This window comes from Varanus komodoensis, unplaced genomic scaffold (genome assembly GCF_004798865.1).
Source record: "Varanus komodoensis strain SLA01 unplaced genomic scaffold, ASM479886v1 scaffold132, whole genome shotgun sequence".
Taxonomy (NCBI): Eukaryota; Metazoa; Chordata; class Lepidosauria; order Squamata; family Varanidae; genus Varanus; species Varanus komodoensis.
This window is the reverse complement of record NW_025335381.1, coordinates 42,329-65,399: the sequence shown is the minus strand read 5'-3', so window position 1 is coordinate 65,399 and position 23,071 is coordinate 42,329. Positions and strand designations below refer to the sequence as shown.

The 23,071-nt window shown below is 64.3% G+C and overlaps 2 protein-coding genes across 5 annotated transcripts; both read left to right on the top strand.

The window, feature by feature from the left end:
* The first annotated feature begins 1,585 nt into the window (after positions 1-1,585).
* On the top strand, positions 1,586-4,791 carry LOC123019618. The gene is made up of 2 exons (XM_044422630.1): positions 1,586-1,879; positions 4,395-4,791. The coding sequence occupies exons 1-2, from the start codon at positions 1,586-1,588 to the stop codon at positions 4,737-4,739; spliced, it is 639 nt and encodes a 212-aa protein (XP_044278565.1). The 3' UTR covers positions 4,740-4,791.
* A 5,757-nt stretch (positions 4,792-10,548) lies between these two features.
* On the top strand, positions 10,549-21,825 carry LOC123019630 (inositol-trisphosphate 3-kinase B-like). 4 transcript variants are annotated; one of them, XM_044422652.1, is made up of 8 exons: positions 10,549-10,621; positions 11,802-12,293; positions 17,605-17,689; positions 18,147-18,360; positions 19,444-19,648; positions 19,758-19,859; positions 20,552-20,623; positions 20,802-21,825. In XM_044422652.1, exons 3-8 carry the CDS (start codon positions 17,632-17,634, stop codon positions 21,039-21,041), a joined length of 891 nt encoding a protein of 296 aa, XP_044278587.1. In that variant the 5' UTR covers positions 10,549-10,621; positions 11,802-12,293; positions 17,605-17,631; the 3' UTR covers positions 21,042-21,825. The 4 variants fall into 4 exon arrangements, with proteins under 4 accessions (XP_044278587.1, XP_044278586.1, XP_044278585.1 ...); XM_044422653.1 differs by lacking the exons at positions 10,549-10,621; positions 11,802-12,293 and having other exon boundaries at positions 17,372-17,689; XM_044422651.1 differs by lacking the exons at positions 10,549-10,621; positions 11,802-12,293 and having other exon boundaries at positions 17,357-18,360; positions 20,764-20,836.
* Positions 21,826-23,071: the final 1,246 nt, after the last annotated feature.

Sequence of the window (23,071 nt, the reverse complement as noted above, 5' to 3'; positions counted from 1 at the left end):
ACACTGGGCTCTCTTCTCCTGAGCGTGGCCACCAGGCACGCTTGCCGAAGACCTGCAGTCTCGGGAAAGCGGGGTCCCCGGTGCAGCTCTCCTCACAGTGCAGAATTTCCCGGCCGGCCGGCCGGGCCAGCGGCCTGCAGAGTTGTAGCCGTGAACCCCCGCCAGAGCTGCACAAGCGCCTGCACTGGCACACGCGGCCGTTGCGGTTGGGTTGTGTAAGGCTCAGTCTCTCCCAGCATCAAACGATGGTCTGGTGCGAAGCCCAGGTTCCGGCGGAGCTGCTGCACGCGCTGCAATGGCCTCCGTGCCTCTTCCTGCTGGCTGGCTGCAAAGGGACCACCGGCTTGTGCTACGTTCGCATTTCTGACTCTGAACGACGACGGCCGAGACGCCCGGCAGGAGGCCAGGAGCAGAAAGTTTGCCACTGGAATCTTGTGGGGGGGGGGGTCTGGCCCTGGGGGATCCACCAGCCCTCCTGCCCCCACCCAGGAATTAATCAGCATCGATATATTGCTCCAGGCCAGGGATATTCCTGCCCTTGCAGTGCCACCTAGTGGTTGCGCCTTGGGACACGCAGAAAGGCAGGGAGAGAAAACCACAGGGGGCGAAGCTCTTGCAAAGGAGCCCAGCTTAATCCCAGAAAGAACCCCAAAGCAGCGAGTTAAGGGGGGAGCGTTGAAAGCATCACGTGGAAAAGACCTAACACAGAGCAGCTCCTCCTGTTCTTCAGGCACATCGTACGCGGCAAGGACCCATCCCTCAAGATCTGCTCTGAAGCGGCTGTCCCTCCGCTTGGGGTCTCCGGCGCTGTGTCTCGGGGTGCCATTCCTGACACCCCTTGGCCTCTCCTGATCTGAGCCTCTTTTAATGATCATTTCTTAACCGAGGGGCTCGCTCGCTGAAAGGTAGCGGTGTGCTCTCCTGTACTGCTTTCTGTCAGCCTGAGAGAGCTTGAGGGGGCGCCTCCAAGGGCCGCCTGGTCCTTAGGTCTCTGGGTGGGTCACATTCCCGCTCCCCTTAACAGCTTCCCGGGAAACAACCACCTGGAACTCCGTCTTGCAAGCCCCTTTTGGGAATGGGTGCGCCCGGCTGCCCGGCAGCCATCTTGAGAGACGCCCGCTCGGGACTCCTCTCGGGCGGCCGACCCTGGACGGTGGCTCCCCACCCACGTGTCCATCCCGGGCTGGCCGGGACCCCTCCTCTGCCCCGGAGCGCAGCAAGCCGGGCAGCGCAGCCGTGGCGGAGTGTTGGCAGCTGTGGCGCCGCAAAGGAACTTTGTCCAGGCGAGCACCTGGCACCCGCAGCCCGCTGTGGCCGGGCGATGAAGTGGCGGAACGGAGGGACTCTGGACCTGCCAGCCGCAGAGGCCTCCGCCTCGAGCAGCTGGACCTTTGGGAAAGAGAGCAGAGAGCAAACACGGAGGCGTGAGCGGCGGCCGATCCGCTGGGAAGTGGGTGGGCACGAAGGGACCCGGGCGGGCACCCCACCTCCTGCCCCGGGCGGCCCTGCTCTTTGGCCCCTGCCTTGCCATCGAGGCTGCGCTGCGGGTGGCCAGCTGGGGGGGGCGTGTGGGGCCAGGGAATCCATGCCTGCCACGGCCTCGCGGATCCGGTCCCCCGGCACTGAGTGGGTGGAAACGGAGAGGCCTGGTGCTGGGGGTCCCCGTAGCACCCCCCACTCGTGGGCATCATGGGGGCCGGACCCCGGTGGGCCTGCAAGGCCCTCAGAAGCGGACCTGGGACGGGCTGTTGTCCTTCACCCGAAGGGGGCTGGGACGGGGAACGGCGTGTGGCCACACACAGAAGGCTTAGCGCGCCCAGGAGCACCGTCGCTGGGGCTGAAATCGCCACGGAGAAGCCAGCAGGCTCTCCAGGACAAGGTGACCTTGGGCCGCTCGTTCTCTCTCTCAGCCTGGCCCACACCACAGGGGTGTTGTGAGCATAACACAAGCGGAGGAAAGAACATGTACGCTGCCCTGGGCGGGACAGAAGCTGGGTTTGAGAAATATTTAAGCGAGGAACAAATCTCTGGGGCAGAGCTAGAGGGTTCAAGGTCCCGTTCGTTGTTCGAGGAAGTCTGGAAACACCCTCTTGCTCCCAAATTCGGAGGCGCCCGCCTGCTCCCCCAGATGGCTCTGGGATCCAGGTGCAGCCTTTGCATAAGCACCTGGCGGCCAGGACGCAAGGGGCAGGTGGGGGGGATCGACGCTGCGCCACGCGGGCCGAGCCCCCCGGAGGAGGCGGGGATGCAGCGCTGGAGTGGGGCAGGAAGGCTCGGGGGCGCTCGGAAGGGCACTCACCTCCGCCACGACCCTCCAGCCCGGCGTGCTCCCCACCTCGGCTGTGCCTTCCACCGGCCGTCCGGCTCATAAAGCGCAGGAGGGTTAATCATTCGCTCGGCTGCAAATATTTGATAAGCTGTTCGGGGATTCAAAGTGCAGCTGCCCGAGGCGCTCCGGCAGGGCCCGAACCAGGCGGGAACTTGGCGTCTTCACCCCGGCCTGCCCCACGCCGACGAGTCTGCCCCTCCTCACGGAGGGCCGGGAATTCGCTTCCCACGTTCCCCGAGACGCCGTTTCTCTGCTCAAACTTCTGAAAGGCGACGCTGGAATTGAAGCGTGGCTGTAAAGGCCACCGGAGGGAGCCCTGCCCGTGCCTAGGTGCAGCCTGAGTGGGGGTCGGATGAGGGACTCCACTCTGCATGTGCTCAGAGGACGTCCCACGAATCATGCCGCAAGCCATCGGCCCTTGCGCGGCAGGAAAGGGGTCCGGACAGACTGCGTGCAAGGCAACGCGAGCCCATCTTTCTCTCCCCAGCCCCGGTCTTCCTTTCCCAAACTGGGGGCCACGGGGGTCCCGGCGTTCCCTCCCCTCAGAAGCCCCAGGCAGAAGGCTTCCTGCTCTTCTGAGCTGCTCCAGCCTTCGGGATCCCTTTTTCTCAAAACGCAGAGAGCTGCCGGGCAGAGGGGGCGAGGCGGTCCCCGGCGGTGGGCCTCGAGGTGGGCCCCCCTTGCTGAGCCACGAAATGCTGCACGCCCAGATCCCGCCTGCCCCACCCCTCCGGCCGCCCCCTTCCTCCCCATCACCTGCCCGGAGGCCCTCGGGATCCGCCCGGTCCTGGCCGCTCCGCTCAGGCAGGCCGCTGGGCAAGGGAGGCTCCCGGGCTAGTTATCTCCTGCAGCCCAGCAGGGTGGGACTTCCACGAAGCCGGGGCCTCGCTCGTCTTTATTTCAGGCCGGGCGCCATCCTGGGCTTCAGCGGCTTCAGGCTGGAAAAAAATTCCTATGTTGAAACCGTCCTTTGCTTGATACGGGGAAGGAATGGCGGGCAGAGCTGCACCAGTGGGATTTCTGCAGCGGTCCGGGTTTCTGTGCCTAGGAGAATCGGCCTGCCCAGCAAAAATGAGCCCCGAGAAGGATTTGGGGGCAGAAATGCAAGGGGTACTTCAAGCTGCAGTGGCGGAGGCTCCCCCCACCAGTCTGCTCCCTCCTGGGGGTCCTCAGTCTTTGGGGGTTGGGGGCATTTGGGGCTTTGCACAGCTGTGGGGGCGCTCTAGCAAAATGGCCCCACAGCAGGACGGCCAGGCAAACCTCCTCCCGCCCAGGAGCTGCCGGTCCCAAGGAAGTGCCTGCCCGGCTCTCGAAGGAGGGTGCGCGGGACCCAGCGCGGGGGCTGCCGGTCCCGTGCCCTCCGAGCATGGCTGGCTCGGGGCAGGCCCCCCGCCGGACACGTGCGGCTACCGCGACCTCACAATGGGGGCGGCAGCCGGGGCTTCCGGAACGCCTGCGCTGGCCGAGCCCCGCGGGCAGCCATGGCGGAGCTGGGCGGGTCGGTCCCCCTGGCGCTGGCCTGGGCGCTGCTGAGCCAGCCCCCCGTGCGGGCCGAGGGCCCCGCTCCGTGCGAGCAGCAGCTGCGGCAGCGGCAGCGCGCCCTGGAGCCCGAGCAGGCCTGGACCTCCACGGCGGCCCTGCTGAGCAGCGCCTGCGCCATCTGGCTCTTCGTCTTTTACGCCCTGCGCTGCCTGTGCGCGAGGAGCAGCCGCTGCGGCCCGGCGCCGGGCGAGTCCTGCGAGGCGCCGTGGGAGGTGAGGCGGCGGGGCCTGGGCGGTGCTGGCCCCCGCCCGGCCTCTCATCCCGGGGGGGCATCGCAGGCACCCTCGCCTTGTCCCCCACCTGGGCGAGGCTTGCCCAGTCGCCCGGTCTGCCCAGGCGGGTCCACGGGCCAACGGTGCCCCCGCAGGCCGGGGGGCACGCTGGCCACTTGCTCCTGGCACGGCGCTGGCTCGAACCGGCTCCGGTGGCGCAGGCACTGCTGGAGCCCCTCCGGCTGTCATGGCCCCTCCAACTCTCCCCCCCCTTGTGCCTGACTGTCGCCTCCCCCTTCCCCCTCGGACAGGGTGGCCACGGCTCCTGTGCGGACGCAGAGGACGCGGGTTCCCCCTCGTGCGGCTCCCAGGCCTTGGCCTGCGCCCAGCCCCACTGCAGCCCCCGCAGGCCGGCGGCCGGCCAGCCCCAGGCGGCGTACGCCCAGCGGCTGGCGAACATGGAGTGGGAGCTGGAGAGCTTCCTGCACGAGGTGCGACAGCAGCGATGCGTCCTGGGGGAGGCGGCCGCCGAGGGGAGCGGCCCCCACAGCCCCACGTGGGACCCCGACAAGCTGCGCATCACCATCTACGAGATCGCGGACCGCGAGGCGGCTGCGGGGGGAGAGCGCACCGGGCAGCGGCGCAGGCTTAAATGAAAGCGGCGAAAGGACGGCGCTGAGACGAGCTGGAAGACCCCGTGGGTTTTGCCCTGCCATGTAGTTTGAGCTCTTTCCTATTAACAAGAAATACATTGATACAAATGTCAACTTGACGCAAACAAGGCCTGATTCTTCTTCTATATGGTTTTTTAAAATGTCTCAAGCATTGCAGCACTAGATGTAAATAAACCTCAGGGGAACTCACGTCCCAAGCGTAGTGAGTTGAATTTGCAAGCAAGTTTAAGCACGCAGTCAGAAAGGGGAAAGACAGAATCTTCTCTGTCGCTTGGGAATGCCCAAAAAGCAGATCCATTCCGCCTTTATACACACGCTTCCCAATGGGACCCATTATCTGAGCCTCGCAAAGCCGTGGTGCGGATGTTATGTTTCTCCTCATCTCGCCCATTTGGCTGCTGGGAAATGAATGTTTTGAGGCTGGTCACATCCCCCCGGGCAACCCCCCCCCCCCCATGAACCCGAATTTCCCCCCCCTCCCAAAGGATTTTGGCCCCCCTGCTTTAAAGAAAGGGATTGCCCCCCCCCCCCAACTCTTACGTTTCCCAGAAGGCCCACAGCTTCATGGGACTTTTGCAAAGAGCAATAAAACGCTGGGAGCATTTCACCCGTTCGGTTCAGAGATGGCTCTCCTGCTTGGCTCTTTTCCCAGACTCGTGAAGGAAGTACAGATGAGTCATGCCGTCCCTCGGGCCATGACCTGAGCCCCACCTGCGATCGATTGAGGCGCTGGTGTTGCCTCGTAGGAGGGCGTTGCCTTGGGCGGGTTCCCAAACCTTTTGGCTCGGGGGCACCCCGGGATTCTGTGGGAGCTCTCGCAAGATGGGTGCCGGGTTGTGGCTGCCATGGTGGGTGGCGCACTGCTCACGAAACATGCTTTGCGGGAGGCAGCCAGGTGAGGCTGAAGGCAATGTGCTGAGAGCACCTGGGCCAGGCAGAGGCGCATGCAGAAGGCCAGGAGGCCATGCTTTGGAGCACAGATCGAAGGGCGCCGGAGGGCAGCGTGGCATTTTCCAACCTGCCGGCCTTCCCATTAGAAAAAAGAGTACATCTTAGGAAACTGGAGAACCTGGTGGGTGCTGGGGGGGGGGTGTATATGTACCCCCATGGCTACCTCATTGGGGCCCCCACCCCCAGGGAAACCGCACTGCTCAAAAGTCGAGGGGTTAAGAATCAAGGGTTTGGGAGGGGTCTTAAAAGTTCATCTGGACCAACCCCCAATCGCATCCCTGTAGCGTTGACCAGACAACCTTTCCTCCCACATCCAGCTTGACAAGGACCTCCTGTGCCCTCTGCCCCACGCGGGGCACCCCAAACGCTGCTCCGCTTCCCCTGCTTCCGACACCCACAAGCAAAATGGCAGCTCGCAGGCCGGAGGGTGGGCGGACGCTCTCCCAGCCCCAGTGGTGCCTGCTGGGGGCAGGGGGCTTTATCCTCCCTCCGTGGTGATGGCACAAAGGGCGGGAGCTGTCGCCCGGCCTAGCATGGGGGAGCCCCCCCCCCCGGGGCCAGAGGCTTGCGAGAAACACCCGGCTGAGCCAGGGGTCCCATCCACTCCCCCTGCCGGCTTCCGCACCAGCAGCCATGGCCCTCCGAGGCATCCCCCTGCCCGCCGCCCTGGCCTGTGCTCTCCTGGCCGTGCCCTTCTGGGCCGGGGGGGCCGCTGGCACACGCGGCCCCTGCCAGCAGCACCAGCCGCCCCAGCAGCAGCCCCGCTTCCGCCAGCCCCCGCCCGGCTCCTTCCAGTGGCCCAGCTACTGGGTCCCGCTGATGGTCGCCGTGGGCGGCTGCTGCGCCCTGGCCTGGTGCGTCCTTTTCGTGGCCTACAACGTGAGCCAGAGAGGGGGCAAGGCGCTGCCGCAGCTCCCCAGCGAGGAGGGGAAGGCGCCCGCGCCCGCCCTGGTGAGTCTCCGGCATCGGCCGGGGGGACGAGGTGGGGGCGCGAGCACCGGGGACCCGCACGTGAGCGGCGGCGGCCGTGGGCACCCCCGCGAGCGGTTTCCTGGCCTCCGCCTGCCCACATGCGTGGCAAAACGGTGCCGAGTTGCCGCCAGCCGCCGTGGCAAGTCCCTCCGGAAGCCCCGGTCAGCCAGAGCGAGCGAGGGGAGGCCACCTCGCGGAGCGTGGCCTCGGTGGCTCTTCTTGCCACCGGGTGTCGCCCAGACTCTCCAGCGTTGCCCGGCCCAGCTCTGGCCCCGTCCCCAGATTGGGTGCAGGTGGCGAGACGGTAGATCCGATCTTCTTGTCCACCTCCGAGTTTGAGGAGACCAGCGAGAAACTCCGGCTCTGCGTAGGAATGGGGGGATGGATTTGGGTGTGACGGGGTCTGCAAGGCTGTTTCGGGGCCGGGTCTCAAAATGCTGAGCTTGGCATGTAGTCAGGAACACCCTGCCCCCTTCTGCAAGTTGTGCCTGCATCTCGGGCCGCCAATATGCATGGTGCTAGATCTCATGGTTCTAACCAAAAAGCCAGGCAGACCCCGCCAGCCCTGCTACGTCTTCCAGAAGAAGCATAGCATATGGAAGGGACAGCAGAGAGCGGGGCTATGGAAGCAGCCCACGATCGGTTGGGGGGCAGAGCGTAGCGGCAATGGGGCGCAAGGAAGGGAAATTTCCGCCTCTGAAATGTGTGCCCACCTGAGACAGGAGGCCCCATCAGGACGGGGTGCCAAAAGCCCGAAACGGTCCCAGGAATGACCTCCCTTTCTCCCCTGGACAGGACGACCAGAAGGATGTGGTCAAAACCCTCTTCCAGGCGGACAGCGAAACCCTCCGGGGCGCCTGCTGGCCCGAAAACCAAGCCCCAAGTGAGAGGATCGCGAGCCATTCCTCGCTGGAAAAAAATGTCACCATGGACAGGACTGGAACGTCTCCCCAGCTGGAAAACCAGGCCGCAGGTGGGCCCACGTGGGGCCGATCCCAGCTGGAAAACCAGGCCGCAGGCGGGCCCACGTGGGGCCGATCCCAGCTGGAAAACCAGGCCGCAGGCGGGCCCACGTGGGGCCGATCCCAGCTGGAAAACCAGGCCGCAAGTGTGGTGACACAAGGCAATTCCCAGCTGGAAAACCAGGCCACAGATGTGATGGAGATATGGAGCCCTTCCCAGCTGGAAAACCGAGGCTCGGGTGTGGCGACCCGGGGCCCCTCCCAGCTGGAAAACGCCACCGCGAGCCGGAGGAGCAGGAGCTTTTCCCAGCTGGCCAGCAAGGTGTCCGGCATGTTGGCTCAGACGCCGTCCTGCACGGAGCAGAGCGTGGTGCGAGAGAGTCCGGAGAGCGAGCCCCGCTTGGAAAGCCGGCTCTCCGGCGAAAGGACGGGCGGCTCTTCCTGCCTGCAGAATCAGGTCCTGGAGGGGGGCAGCAGGGAGCCCCCCCTTCAGGGGCCGCCGGGGGCCCCGGTCGCCACCCCGGCCGACGAGCAGCCCAGCGGCACGCTGTGGGCCTTCGTGGAGCGGGAGCTGGAGGCCCTCCTGGTCAAGCTGCGCCTTCTCCGGACCGGCAGGCCGGCCTCCCCGGACGAGGACGCCCCGAGGCCCCCCTCCCCGGAGCGGCCCCCCTCCCCGGAGCGGCCCCCCGCCCGAGGCCCGGAGCGGCCCGGCACCTGCGCTGAGCAGAGGCCAAGCCCCGCGGCCGAGGAGGCCGCCGGCCCCCCCAGGACGGCCTTGATGCACTTCATCTTCTGCGAGCTGCCCCGAAGCCAGAGCCCCCCCCGGGGCCGGGGGCGCAAGCGCCGGGGGGCCAACAGGGGGTGCAAATAAAGCGCTGCTGGGGAGGAAAGAGGGAGTGGCCGGTGTGGTGGTCCCAGGCGGGAGGGGTGGCGAGGCAGGGCCCCCCCGTCCCCGATCACTCCTCGGGGGGGGGTCCCCACTGCGATTTCCATGGGGCTCCAAGTGGCTCGGGGCGTCCCCGTGGCGCCGTTCGGGTAGGACTCCGGGGCGGATGTCCAGGGCCCCGATCCGCAGAATCTGCAGCGCAGAAGAGCCTGAACGCAGGCAGCCTGGCTTCCCCCGATTCAAGGAGGGATAATACGCCCGTGGCGGAGCTGGGCCCACAGCGCAAGCATCCGCAGCAAGGGATGCACGTGCAGAGGAGGTGGGCTCACGGCGGGAGGGGTCCCATGGGGCGTCCCCAGGGCCCCCCAAAACCACACTTTGCACAGAAAGAGCCCTTTCACCGGGAAGGGCCCCCCACATTTCCGGCTGCCCCACAGGCATCCCCTAGCCCTGCCTTCCTTTCCCCCACACAGCCAGGACCCCCATGCCACACGAGAACACCACAATGCGGCCCCCGTCTAGCGAAGCAAATATTGCTTCATGGGAACACGGCACAGAAGCCCCACTTTCTCCACGGAGCTCTCGTCAGGCGTAAACCAGGTTGATGCAAGCAGGACATTCCAGCATGATTCCTAAAAAAACAACAATTAACCCGTGGCTCGTGCCCTAATTTCAACAGGGGCCCCTTTCAAATTTCCAGCACTGTTTTCCCCAGATCACAAACACCCACATATTTGTATTTCTGAGTTTCACTCTAGAAAGAGGAAAATCCTGTGCGTATATAGACGGAAATTTGTCCCACAACTTCCAGCCAACCCGACTGACACGCAACCACACCTTTCAGAGAAGGGTCTCCATTTAAGCTGCCAGTGAGAAAATGGCTCTCAGAATCATATCCCGGCTGCTTCACCTCCGAACTAAGGTGCCAACCTTAGTTGGTGCCAACCTTAGTTGGTGCCAACACAAGTGTGCAGAATTCGCACTGCAACAGCCCCTTGGCCCAGCCTCAAAAGCCCCTTCTGAGCTGTCAAGTTCAGACCCTGGCCCAGAAGGCTCGGTCGCTGCCCCACAAGCTCCCTAGGTGGGGGCTATGGGGAGCGAGAAAAGAGGTGGCAAAAGGGGGCGCTGCCCTTTTTTGGTTTTTACCCACCCACGGCTGGCTGCAATCCTCCAGCCGTTACATTTCAGGGGGTGCAGCTCCCCCAAAACATTCCCACCCCTCTGTCCTGCAGGGTCTTCTCTTCCACTCCTTTTAAATTCGACTGAATCCGGCACAAATAATAGCAGCGTTAATTACGTCCGGTGCACTTCTGTGCCACGCAAGGGCCAAAGCCCTCTGGGCAGTTCTGAGAGGAACACACCGGGAAGAAAGTTACACAAAACAAAAAGATGTTTATATACAAGCCTAGAAAAAGGTAACAGCCATGCAGCTCTGGGCAAACTCTAAGTGCAGGAAATGCCAGGATCTTATTAAAAACCAGATCGTGTGCTGTCAGGAATCAAGGAAAATTTCACCAGATTTGAGACGATTCCCAAGGCCGTCTTCTTGGTTGCCTTCCAAAATCCAAGAGAAGGGGGCACAGGAAAACTGGGGGAGCCCACCCACACTGGCCTTTCCTCCTGCAGCAGGTTTGGGGGTGCCCAGGGTGTCCACGGGCCCCAGAAGGTTGTCCGCTCCGGCTTGCTTGGCTCCCCTTCCGCCAATTTCTTAAAAAAAGAAAGAGAAGGACATGGAAAGGCAGGGGGGGCACGAAGCAGCAGCAGTAGCAGGGGAGAGTGCCCCTGAGCATGGGCGGAAAGCTGGCAGCCCTGCCGGCTTGATTCCAACGGGCCGGGCGGGGAGACAGGAGGGGGCCTGGCCGGCAGAGGCGCTCTGCACATGCCCGGCGCCCGCCTCGGGGTGCCGCTGCAGCGCCGCCCGCGGCCGGCAGGGGGCAGCAGGAGACCGGCCGGCGGGGGGCAGCCCGGCGGCTCTTCCTCCCGGCCCCCCCGGAGTCCCTTCCGCGCCTTCCCTTCTCTGCACTGCGCTGCGAGGCGGAGCCGCGATGGGCGCCGCGTGGCTGGGACCCCCGTAGCGCAGCCCGGCCGCGCAGGTGAGGGTCTGGGGCCGGGGAGCCCGGGGCAGTGAGGTCCAGGGGTTAGCGCAGAGGGCGGGCAGGGGCCGGGGCGCGGCGCGCTCTGCGCGGGGCGGGGCGGGGCGGAGCGCGGGAAAGTGGCGGGGGGTCCTCCATCCCCCTGCGTCGGGGGCGCTTCGCTCTGCCCCCCCCCCCCCCCCCCCCCCGGGCGGAAACGGGGGTGGGGGCCGCCCCCGGGGGGGGGGGGGGGGGGCGGGGGGCGGAGGGAGCGGGGGGCGCCCCCCCCCCCCCTGGGGGGGGGGCCGTTCCCCCCCCCCCCCCCCCCCCGCACTCCTGGTGCTGAAACGAGTCTGCGAGCCGCGCCAGGGCAGTGGCGGATGGGACCGGAGGTCGTGCGCGCCGGGAGCCCTGCATTCGCGGCGGGTGGGGGGCCGGGGAGGCGGGTTCCCTCGGGTGGCATCGTTTGGCAGCCTCGGTTACGCCGGAGCCCCTTTCCTGCCCATGCCTAGAGGGCCCTGCCGGAGGGCGAGAGCGCCTCTGAGCAGGTCCGGAGGTCTTCCCTGGGGAACTCCCTGGCGCCGGCAGCCGCGGAAGCAGCCTGCCCTCGCTTGGGGGGGTCCCTCAGCAAGGCGCTCTGCACATGAGCAGACGATCTCAGGCAGTGTTGCAAACACCGCCCTTTGCTGACGGGCAGCAGGAATTGCCCTCGTGCCCAACAGCTGGCCCAGCGCTCGGCCTGCATGGGAACCCCCACAAGCAGCCCGGCATCCGGCTTGCATTGGAGGAAGGAAGGGCTGGCCCTCTGGGGCAGCGGCTGCCGGGCTGGTTCAGCCTGAGCAAGGGCAGAATTCCGTTTCCAAGAAGCCCCGGGTGGGCCAGGCCAGCACCCGGGTCGGAGCTCAAACACACGCCAGCGATGGCGATCCTTTCGCTTCTGCTGCGCTCGGCTGAGGAGGAGGAGAGCCATTTTGCCCCTTTGGAAAGGTGTTGACGGCTCAGAAGGGCCCCCCAGAACCACCCCAGAAGCCGGATCTGAACCCCAAGCCTGCACGGCTGGCCCAGTGCAGCTTCCGTTCTCCTCCATTCCGGTTTCATTTGGGTCAGTTGCTGTGCTGCTTGGGGATGGTGGGAACCGTATCCTGAGCGTGCTGGGGAAAGCTGTCCAAGAGTGCCACGCCTCCTCGGCATTTCTTTACAGAAAATCTCCCGGGAGAGACGGGGCTGTCGTGGCAGCTTCCCGGACGGAAGGAAAGCTCTCCAAAGGGAGACGCCAGGAAGGTCCTCGCAACCCGGACGCATTCCGCTTCCCTTGTGGGTTCTGGGAACGTCGGCGCTGGAGAGGCGGGAGACCTCGGACGCAGCTCTGGAGCCCGCGGGAGCATCCCTGGCGTTGACGGGGGGGTCTGCTGGAGGGAAGGCCGCCTCGGCCCCCGTGGGGGTCTCCCCAAGCAATGGCCTGCAAGGGCTCGGGGACGTCCCCGCCCACCCCTCCACCAGCCCAGAGCCCGGCACAACGACGGCACCTCCAGGCACCCCCGGCAAAGACGGGGGCCCGGGCCTTCCTCCCGACCGCTCCGTCTCCGGCTCTTCCACCTGCTCCTCGCTGGCCGGCTCCTCACCAGAATCGGACGAGGTCTTCAGCGACGTGGAGGAGAGGAGCCCACGGGAGAAGCAGCGGGTGCTGCGCAAGGTGAGCCTTGTGGCTGGGCAGGGCTGCGCCACTCCGGCCCTCGCGGCGTCCGGAGGGCAGAGGCTCCAGGTGTGCGGCTCCGTGCAGAGTCCGGCACGCACAGGGAACCGGGGGGCCTCTTGTCTGTCAGGCGCGAGGGGCTCCAGGACGGCCCGGGCATGCTCACAGGCCCCCCCCCCCCCCCCGCCCGGTTTCCCCGCCCCCCCCCCCCCCCGTTTGCAAGCTGTTCCGCTCTTCTCTGGGCTGGCTGACGAGCCGTGTGCCAGCGCCGCCTGCGTTCGTTCGGGCTCTGGAAAGCGGGTGCCACTGTGGGGTCCCTGGCCGCCTCCAAGTGGGCTTCTGAGGGATGGGCGCTTAGTGGAGCCAGTTTGACTTGGCAGCGTCACTCTGCACATGCTCAGGGGCATGTGTCACAAGGGCCCTTGCCCTGAGTCGGTGCCTCCCAGATGTATTTGGGAATTCTGGCACGGCTGTCCCGCACGTCCGACGGGAACCCGGTTGGGGAAGTCGGGCGAGGCCTTCAACGCACTCTCCCCCACATGGTCCTCCGCTTCAGCCGGCCGAAAAGTTTCCCGCCACATCTTCCCACCATAGCAGCCTGCTCCTGGCTGCTCTGCTTCCTTCCCAGGACACCTCCTGGGCTATCGGGAGTGTTCCCACCCCCCCCACCCCCCCCGAGGGCAGATCTGCTAAAGGCCGCCATCGCTGTCCGAAAGAAGCGTCTTGTAGAGAGCGCTCTGCTTCGCCAGCTTGCCAGGCTTGCTGCTTGCCCTTATCTGGGCGCCTCTGTCCAACCCCCCAACCCCCTGAGCACTCTGCTTGTGCTCAGAAACACTCGATGCAACAAGGGGGCATGTCCCAGGCAGTGCCCTGCCAGCCAGGACTGACCTCAGCCCCCACTGGAGCTCAGCCTTGCGAAAGGGGCACCCCTCGCCAGATTCCAGGATTTAAAAGCGACCCGTGCAAAAGCTTCTTTTTTGCATTTTTTTTCCAAATAACCAGCCCTTCTGAGGTACCCTTCAAACTGTTTCTACTTCCCCCAGAGAAACCCTCAATTTCCTCCAACCGTGAGACGTCTGTTCTTAGGTATGGCTTCTGCTATTTTCTGTTTCTGCTGGTCGGGCTGTACCGCCTGCCTGCTCACCTCTTTCGGCTTTTGCATTTAATTATAACAAAGCGGTTTGTGCAAAAGCGCAGGCAAGCTCAGACGAAGCGCGGCAGCAGCTGCAGCGACAAAAACCTAACTGCACAATGCGAAAGCAGCGGAATGAAAGGCCGGAGTTCCCTCAGCAGAGGAAACGCAGTTTTTTGCAGACGAAAGTCGAGGCAACCCAGCTCTCCCCAGAGACCGCCCGGCTCGTCCGAAGCTTTGAAAGGAAGGGAGCTTGTTGAATCGGACTTGCACAAGGCACGGCAGAAAGTTCAGATCCGTGCGAGAAAAAGTCCCACTTCTTTGACTTCAGGGTGGAAAGGTGCCTTCTGAGCCATCCGTACCCAGGCTGGCTGCCTCCTCCGAATGCGAGATGCTCTTGCGTCTTGAACCGCAGTGATCGGAGCGCCACGTGTGGAGGGGGCCAGGTTGGGGGAGAAGGTGCGTTCAGGATGCAGCAGGCCCAGGCGGGCGGCGATTCAAAGACGGCCTCCCTCGACAGGCCTCTCCACCAAAGCAATCGGCCTGCAACCGCTCTTGGGCTGCCAGATTGTCATCACCGTGTTTATATCCCCTTTTTCTGCCCAAGGAGGCTTCTATCATCCCCCGCCCCTTTTGAGCCACACAACGACCCTGTGAGGGAGGCCAGGCTGCGAGTCTGACTAGCCCAGAGTCACCAGACAAGTGCCATGGCCCAGCAGGGGCTGGGGCCTGGGTGTTCCCACTGCTCTAACCACTACGCCTTGGCTGCTTTGGACAACAAGGGGCACGCCAGGAGGCTCCAGCTCTGGCGAGGCCGGTACCTTCCGGCTGAGAGTGGGGTGGGGGAACAAAGGTGCTAGGTCCCCTCCCCCCACCAGGGATCCCTCTGAGCCCCCGCTGTGCAGGCCTTTGGTTGTGAAGCGCAGAATCCCCCTCCCGCGCTCTCCCTGCCTGGCCGCAGCTTCCGCATTCCTGGCAAGCATTCCTAAACCAGATGCCTTGCCAGCCACAATTAACCAGAAAACAAGCATACGCCGAGCGAGTGCCGTTTGCCCTCCCCACTCCCTGAAATCACAGCTCCGCCGATGCAATTTCTGGGTGCAGGAAAACTAAGCTAGTCCCATGCAGGCGCTTCGCCGGCAAAGCCCTTCGCGGGCGGCATTTCCCTTCCGGGGAGACGGGGGCATGAGGCTCGGTCCACGGACATGTATGGTCAAGGGTGCTGCATACTTCGATTCACACGTCAGAGCGCTTGCTGCATCGGACGGGAGAGAACATGCCTTCTGGACAGGGTCTTGTGTTTGCAAACCTGGCGAGGAGGAATGCAACTGTGCAGCGGTGGGTCTTTCTCGGGGCAGGCCCTGCCGGCGCCCCCCAGCCCCTCGCCACCACAGAGCTCTGGTTTTGCTAATGCTGCTGACAGCTTGGCATCCGGGAAGTCAGAGAATGAGAAACATAATCTCTCCTTTCCCAGGCGCTGGGTAAGCAGCAACTGCCTTTGCAAGATCATTTTCGATTCTAATTTAAGAGCGAAGAGCAACTGAAGGCTTTTGGTGCAAGGCTGCTGTGCTTCACAGGGTGCAGCCCAGCAATCGGAAGCAAGTTTCCCAGGCCGGTGGCGCTTGGGCCCAGAAAATGCAGTGTAGAAATGCAAGATGAAAGTTTATTAGTGGGTTGGTTGTTTGGGTTGTCTTTTTCTACAGAGGAGTTTCCCCCGAGTTTTAGTCTGAGTATATATAATAGGAAGGAAATCCATAAATCCCAATTTTCTCATATTTATATTTAGAGGAATTAGAAAATATTTCAGAGGTAGAACTTCGCATAGATTCTTCTTGGGTCTGGGGCGAAAAGGCAGAGCTCCAGCCCTGGAAAATTTACCTTTTCTGCCGTGAATATGCGAGAGCAGAGCTGAGAAATGTTTCTCAGGAAGAGCAATGATGGCATCCAAGTTTGTCCCTGGATCCAACCCTTGGCTTTATTTTAAACGCGTGGTAACTCGGAAGTTTCTTGGGCTGCTTTGTCATGCATCTAAGGTTACGAGGTGGCGTGAAATGAGTGTTACGTGGGTCAAAGCCCCTTGCAAGTCTCCCTGCTGGATACCAAGTCCAGCCACAAGGCTTGTCCCGACCCGGCCGGGCTGAGTGGGGAGCTTTCAGGACCGTGGAAGGCTTGTGATTTGGGGTGGGGCTGGCAGGGCGGGAGGACGGCCTCGCCGAAGGGCTGCCAGCTCACTCGCTTCGACCCTGGTTCTTTCATGAGCCCCTGGCCGGCTTCCAGCTCACCGTGGCTCGGATGTCACACGGAGGTGGGTAGAGAGCTGTTCTCCCTGCAGAGGAAGGCAGGACACGCTCCAACGGAGCCAAGCTCAGGGAGCCAAGGTTCAATTTGGAGGCCAGGAAGTCCTTCCTGACCGTTAGGACCCCGAGGGTGTGGAATGGGCTTCCACGGGACAAGCCTTGAGCGTGTTCAAGGATAGGCTGGACATGCACATGGTGGGCATGTCGTGAGCAGAGCCGGCTGGAGCCGGGGGTCAGACTAGATGACCCGGAGGACCCTTCTGACTCGCTCTGTTTCCGTGTTTCTATGGCTTGCATCCCCGAGGAACTCGGCTGTGCTTGGGGAGGGGCTGGGAGGAAGGATCGGGGCCTCGGTGAGGCGGTTCCGCTTGGCCGAGTGGGTGGTGCCAGGGGGACCCCAGCGCGTCTGCCGCAGGTGTGCGGATGGAGGAGCGGTGCAGGGCCGGCCGAGCGGCCAGCAGCGGCGTGCGTGCAAAGCTCCGTCCTCAGAGGGGAAATGCGGAGAGGCGTGGCGGGCCCTGCGCTGGCCCGGTGGGCCATTCGGCCGCGAAGGAGGGCTGCTTCCTCGGGGACCTTGTGCAGGCACTGCAGCCGCGCGCTGCACGCTCCGTGCCTGCGCCAGTGTGCGAGGAGCAGCGGCACACACACACTCAGGAGGAGAAAGCCGGGCTTGGTGGAGGTTCCCCCGTTGCTAAGCACTCCGCTCCTCCGCCGCCCTGGCAGGGCCTTTCCTTCCGCTTTCGGTGCCCTCCTCCTCTGGCTTCCTTCGCCACAGGACTTCCTTTGCTGTGGTTACCGACGCTGCTCTAACTGGGAACTGTGCGTCGCAGGGGCCTGCCGGCCGGCTGGCCTGCAGGTCTCCCTCCCCGGCGGCCCCCAGGCCTTTAACCCGGCCCGCAAAAACCCCATCGGCAGCCTCTCCGTGCTGCATCTCAGCGGCAAGCCTCATCCTTCCGGCGCTGGCTGGTCGGCTGCCCCTGCTCAAGCCCCGGCGTTGCTCTTGTCCCTAGATGGTTTCAAAGGTGGCAGGAGCAAAGGAAAACGGGACAAGCTGGAGCGGGGCTGGTGGCCACAGCGGCTCAGGCGGGCCGGACTCACTCCACAAACACCCGGAGCCACGACGCCCCCGGGCTGCCCAAAGGCCATTGCCGCGGAAGCTTTTCTTCATGCAAAGGTTGCTTCCTAGATCAGCAAACGGGCAGCCAGAGTTTTGTCTGTCTGTCCATCACGGAAGCAAGACATCCGAGGCTTGCCTGGCACGTGGAGGAGCTCCAGGTCCTTTCGTGTTAAAAAGGCATTAATTCAGATGTCTCCCTGCAGTTGAAGTTTCTGGGCCATTACATTTGGGACCTCTCCAAGCAGCACCTCGCTTTGCCTCCCGCTCTTGGCTGCGTTGGTTTGCTTGTGAGACATCTGCCTGCATCCAAGCTGGCTAGACTTCCGCAGTAAATGGCAGAGCATCAACATAAAGAATTGGTTTATATTCTAAAGCATTATGCACAAATGCATAAATATTTGGGTTTAAGGTTACATTTTAGCCTATTTTCCCCCTCTTCAATGTTGTTTGGGGTTTTTTGGAACACACAATAAAAACAGTCTGCTCACAAGCCATTCCCATCGGCGTGAAGTTGGGTCTCCACTTTTTAAGCAGAGACGCAGGCTTCGTGGAGCTGGGCTGGCGAAGAAACAAAACTCGCGCGTTTATGGAGGAGATTGGCAGCAGCTGGTAAACAAGAACTGCGGTATTTGTGTACAAGCGCTTTTCTTGGCTGCTTAGACGCGGGCTTGCGATTTTTGAGCTTGTGGGAATGTCGATCGCTCGGACTCCTTCGTTCCTCCTGCCGCCCCCCTTGCAGTAGCACCTGCCTTGCTTTCCTCCTAGACCAAGTCCTGGAAGACTTTTTTCACGATGCTCCACTGGTCCCTGAGGAGACGCAGCTCCTGGGTGCAGCTAGCCGGACATGAAGGTAGGAAAGCAGAGCAGCGATTTACAGGGTGCGGGAGGTGAGCCAGGAGGTGGCTGGGTCCTGTTTGAGCCATGGAGAGGCCGTTCTGGATCAAGTATTTGGAACAGGATGGCCTCTGAGAATGTGCAGAGTGCCTTCCCCTCTGCTGAGCCCAGCCGGGCTTCTGCATCGCAGAGCTTCTGGTCTTTTGCGGGCCCGTGGGCAGGGCACTTTCCGGGGGCCCCCAACTTTCCATGCCAGCCTGGAGGAGCCCCTGGGAAAGCAGCCCCACGGAGCTCCAGGGAGGCCTCCCGGGGATCCCTTGCTGGCTGCAGGCCCTCGACAGGCGCCCAAGCTGCCCAGCCTGGCAAACGCGGGCCTCTCTCATCCCGCAAGAAAGCTTGCTGGAGGCGGGCCGCCTTCCTCCCTGCAAGATTCCAGGTGTCCCAGGTCTTTCCCGCCCCTCGCCTCCTTCCAGGCAACTTCAGGCCCAGCGAAGGCGACAAGATCCTGAAGAAGTTCAGCGCCGTGGAAGACGCCTGCCTCTCCCGGCTGATGACTGACGCCCTGCGCCCCTTCGTGCCCACCTACCACGGCGTGGTGAAGAAGGACGGCGAGCGCTACATCCAGATGGACGACCTGCTGCGTGGCCTGGACCGGCCCAGCATCATGGACTGCAAGATGGGCACCCGGTCAGAGCGGCGCCCGCGGCCACGGCGGGGTGGGGCGGGGGGGAAGGCCGTCGGGCCCAAGCCCCTGCTCGGTGCCGGACTCCACGTTCGCGCGTCCCCAGCAGCAGCCGTCCAGCTGCACCCTGAATGCCTCCAGTGTGGGAGACCCCCGACCCCGAGGGAATGAGCTCCATTGCTGTGCCGCTCGAAGAGCCAGGAAGTTCTCCAATATCCAGCTGAATCTGGCTTTCTCTAGTCTGAGCCCGTTGTTCCCCGCTTGGATGATCAAGAAGAGATGCTGGTCTCCCCTTTGGCGGCAGCTTTTCCCGGAGGGGAAGCGCGCTGTCCTGTCTCCCCTGTGACCACTCCTCTAAACATGCCCAGCGCTTCCACTCTCTCCTCACAGGGCTTTGCTCCCCGTCCCCGTATCACCCTTGTTTCCCTCTTCCGACCCCCTCCAGCTTGCCTGCATCTTTCTGAAACTTGGTGCCCAGAGCTTGACACGGCACTCCAGGTGGGGCCTGACTGGCACCGAGTAAAGGGAACAAGAACGTCGTGTGATTTGGACGTGATGCTGCTATTAATGCAGCCCAAAATAGCACTCACCCCTTCATTGACTCATATTCAGCTTGTGATCCACGACAATCGCAAGCTCTCTCTCGCTCGCAGGGTCCCGAGCCGAGCAGCTCCCATTTTGCCGCTGTGCATCGGGTTCCCTTTTTCTAGGGGCAGAACCTGGCCTTTGTCGAGCGACTCGGTGGTGCTCGGGCTGCTCTGCCGCCCATCAGGAGCACCCGGAGCCGTTTCTGCCTTCCAGGGCGTTTGCTTCCCCACCCAACGCTGCACTGTGTGCGTCTGCGATAAGCCTTCCCCACGCTTCCTCACGGTTCATTGACGTCAGAGCGCTGGTCGCGGGACGGGGCCCCGGGACACAGGAGACGGGCCCTGTGCCCATCTCGATAGGCATAGGCCCAGGCCCAGGCCCAAAAGACCCTCCCTCCCAGGCCAGCCGGGGGACGCTGGGGAAGCCCCCCTGACCGTTTTTTGCAAAGGAGAATCTCGGCCCCATGCGCTGACCGGGACTTCTGCTCCCCTCCCTCCCAGGACGTACCTGGAAGAGGAGCTGTCCAAGCCCCCGCAGTGGCCCGCAGCCCGCCGGGACCTCTACCAGAAGATGGTGAAGGTCGACCCGCAGGCGCCCACCGCCCAGGAGCACCAGCTGGGCGCCGTCACCAAGGCCCGGTACATGCAGTGGCGAGAGGCGACGAGCTCCAGCGCGACCCTCGGATTCCGCATCGAGGGCATCACGGTGAGCGGCCACGGGGACCCGGGCTCGGCCGGGGCAGCGGGGGCCCAGGGAGGGCTCCCCCCGTGCAGCCCAGCACCCCCTGAGCCCTCTCCCCACGCTGTCCCCACAGGTGGAAGGGGGCATGGTTCAGAGGGACTTCAAGCAGGTCCGCAGCCAGGAGCAGATTGTGGGGCTCCTCCTGACCTTCACCAGAAGTCGCCCGGACGTCCTGGTGAGGCCCTGGGGTGCGTGTGAGATCGGGGGGGGGGGGCGGGCAAGACCCTCCTGCTGGCCACCAGCCCTCCCGGCTCAGAGCTTGGGGTCGGCTCACAGGACTCTCTGGCCACATCTTCCCCTGCCTGGGGAACAGTGCGGTGAAGACGCTTGCGTGGGCAGGAGGCGAGGGCATCCCACCCAGGCTGAGGTGGAAGCCGTCTTCCCTTTTCTTGCAGCGCAGCGAAAGAAACCCCAAACCTCACCCATTTCTGCTTCAAACCAGTTCTGCCCAGCCTCGCCCTCCACGGCTGGCTCCACGCAGGCCCTTCTACCCTCGCCGCCTTCTCTAGGCTGCGAGCGAGCCAAGAGCTTCCCAGAGCCTTTCGTGGCGGAGAGAATCCCTACCCGTCCTCCCTAGCCATGTGCTCACGGGCCAGCAACTCCCCCCGTCCCTAACATTGGCCGTGCGGGCTGGGGCTGATGGGGGCTGTAGTCCACACATCCAGAGAGCACAGGTTCGGGGAGGCCAAGAGTTCCTTTGCGGAGGGTTGGCGGCCCCTGCAGCCCTCCAGGGTTTGTCTTGCAGTCCTTGCGTCGTCCCAGCAGACAACGGCTCCCCCCACCCCGGTCTGGCGCGTGGGGCAGGGCGGGCGCAGCTCGTGGGGACGGCCCCAAGCTCTCACGGCCCCAACCCCCCTTGCTTTGCAGAGCAGCTACATGGCTCGCCTGGAGAGCATGCGCAGCGCCCTACAGGAATCCGCCTTCTTCAAGACGCACGAGGTGAGGCCTGGGGGAGCCGGGCTCTGGCACGCGGGGGCGGCCCAGAGAGCTGGCTGCTTCTTAAAAGCCCCTCTCGGCTGTTTGCCAAGCCCCTTGAGGAGCAGTCCTGCTTAAGAAAGGGGTCTCCCTGGGGCTTGCAGGATGGACCCCGAAACACCCTCTGCCCCCCACTTGGCAGGTGATCGGCAGCTCTCTGCTTTTCCTCCACGACCGGAAGGGGCAGGCCAGCGTGTGGATGATTGACTTTGGCAAAACACTACCCACGCCCGCAAACTCCCCCCTGCACCACGACGTGGCCTGGACCCACGGCAACCACGAGGACGGCTACCTGATCGGCCTGCGCAACCTCCTCGACACGGTGCGGGCGAGCCTGCACCAGGCGGCGCAGGAGCAGCCGCGGCCACCGGACGACTCCTGAGCCGGCCCCCCGGCGCCGGGGGGGGCGCTGACCGTCCACGGGACGGGGCTGGGAGGACGGAGGCCTGAAGGGCAGAGGGGGACTCTGCCACCCTGACACCCTGGGGGACCCAAGGCCGTGTCCACCAGGACAGACACTCTGCAGCACCCCACCGGATCCTTGGGATCGCCCAAAGCGGCCGCAGCCACGTGCTTGGCGTCCCACTCCAGCCTGGGTTGCCGCAAACTGGCCACGGCCCGCGGTTCAGCCAGACAGAGCGCGAGCGTTTCCGGATGACCCACGTCCTGTAGCAGTTGGGTGCCCATCTGGGCATTCCCGCACAAGCAAGGAAGGCCTGCCTCACGGGAAAGCCCGGAGGGAGCCAGGGTGGAGTCAGATCCACTAAGTTCACCCCACTTCTCCTTGGGAATTCCCTCCCTGGATTGCGTCTTCCGGACAGGCTGTTCATCCCCTTGGGGCCACTTCCCTTTCCCAGCCAGCGGCACGACCGGTGCTTCTGCAAAACGCTTCCCGGGTGGGCACGGGACTTGCCCGCTTGTGAAATGGCGTGGGGGCGATACGCCCATTTCCCAGAAGTGACACCGGTGAGACGAGGCCAAACGCAGCTTGGCCGGGAAGCGAAGGAAACGGCGGAGCCGAGCTGCAGGACACGGAACGGGCTCTTCTGCGGTGTCTGCAGCCTCCCGCACTGCCCAGCGGTCTGGCCTTCCACTCCGGGGAGCCCCAGCCAAGGGGCACAGAGGTCGCTGCCGCATTTTCTCCAATAAATTCCTGTCTGCTCCTGGCCGTGCCTTGTTTTCCCCTCGCCCTGCAGCCCGGCACGCGCCCCAGTGCCGGAGCATTCCTCCAGCAGCCGGGACAGCCGCCCCACAGCCAGGCTTAGCTGGGCCCAGAGGGATTCCTGGGGCTGCAGCTGAGCCGATTTCACTGCTGGGTTGGTAGTGTCCGGATGGTTCGGGCCACATTATTCTGCTCCCCCGCCCCCCCGCCCCGGCTGGCTGGGGCTGATGGGGGTTGAATTGTTCTAGAGGAGCCTGCTGGGCTGAGAAAACCGAGGCCGTCTGGCTGCAGGAATATAAAAAGATCCCGGAAGGGGGAGAGGGGGAGGAAGGGCCGTCTTGGCAGCCCCTTGGGCCTCGGGCGACCCGTGCCTGTTTTAAGGATTTGGCTCCCTCTGGAAGAAGCTGCGGGGGGAGGGGATGCGCCCCCACGTGGTGGGCGAGGAGGGCAGCGGGGCTCGGGCTGGCCGCCTTGGCCCCCTTTGCTCGCTCCCACACAAGGAGAAGGAGGCTCATGGCACCGGCCCCCTGCAGGGCCGTCCCAGGGCGCATGCCAGGCACCCGGCCCCATCCCCGCGGCGGCCAGTGCCAACTGGGAGGAACTGGGGCAGCCGCCCCTCCCGCCGCCTCCGCTCTCCCTGTATCCCAAGCGGTTTCCATGGAGACCGTTTTCCTCCTGCAGGGAGGCAACCGGGAGCGCGAAGAGGCGGCGGCGGGGGGGCCGGGCGTCCGCTCCGTCTGCGCGCCCAGAGTTTGCGCCCTGCCCCGCGAGGGACTCGGGAGCAGCCGCGTGCCTCCCTCCCCCCCTGAATAGGTGCGGGGGCTCACGCGGCCTCCAGAGCCCGGACCTGCGAGCCGAAACCCTGCGCAGGGCTGCCGGCCGGGATCAGAACGGGAGGCCAGCCCCCTTCCGGTCCGAGGGCCGCTTCCATTTCGGCAACGCTCAGCACATGGGCAGGGGCCGCACGAAAACGGCAGCCTGTTTTCAGCTTCCCGTAAAACGAAGCCCTCTGCAAACCGGGGGCCGCAGCGCTGGACGGGCTCCCGGGAGGCCCCAAAGCGCCCACGGGAACCGAGGCCACCGGGTTCTCCCCCGCTCCGACGCCGCCCCACCGGGCGAGGAGCGCCACCAGCCCGCGCGCCCGCCCAGGCGCCTCCCGCGGGCGCTCCTCCGCCCCGTCCCGGAAGCCCGAGGCCGCCGCAAGAGCGCGGAGCCCGCCGCCCGCTGGCCCGGAGCAGCCGTGCAGGCGC

Excerpts from the sequence above, each read along its gene's own strand:
- LOC123019618 (XM_044422630.1), top strand. The coding sequence starts at position 1,586 with ATGCCTGCCACGGCCTCGCGGATCCGGTCCCCCGGCACTGAGTGGGTG. Across the intron at positions 1,880-4,394 it reads AGCAGGCTCTCCAGGACAAG|GGTGGCCACGGCTCCTGTGC; the intron begins GTGACCTTGGGC and ends CCCCTCGGACAG.
- LOC123019630 (XM_044422650.1), top strand. The coding sequence starts at position 17,684 with ATGAAGGTAGGAAAGCAGAGCAGCGATTTACAGGGTGCGGGAGGTGAG. Across the intron at positions 19,860-20,551 it reads GAAGTCGCCCGGACGTCCTG|AGCAGCTACATGGCTCGCCT; the intron begins GTGAGGCCCTGG and ends CTTGCTTTGCAG. Across the intron at positions 20,624-20,801 it reads CCTTCTTCAAGACGCACGAG|GTGATCGGCAGCTCTCTGCT; the intron begins GTGAGGCCTGGG and ends CCCACTTGGCAG.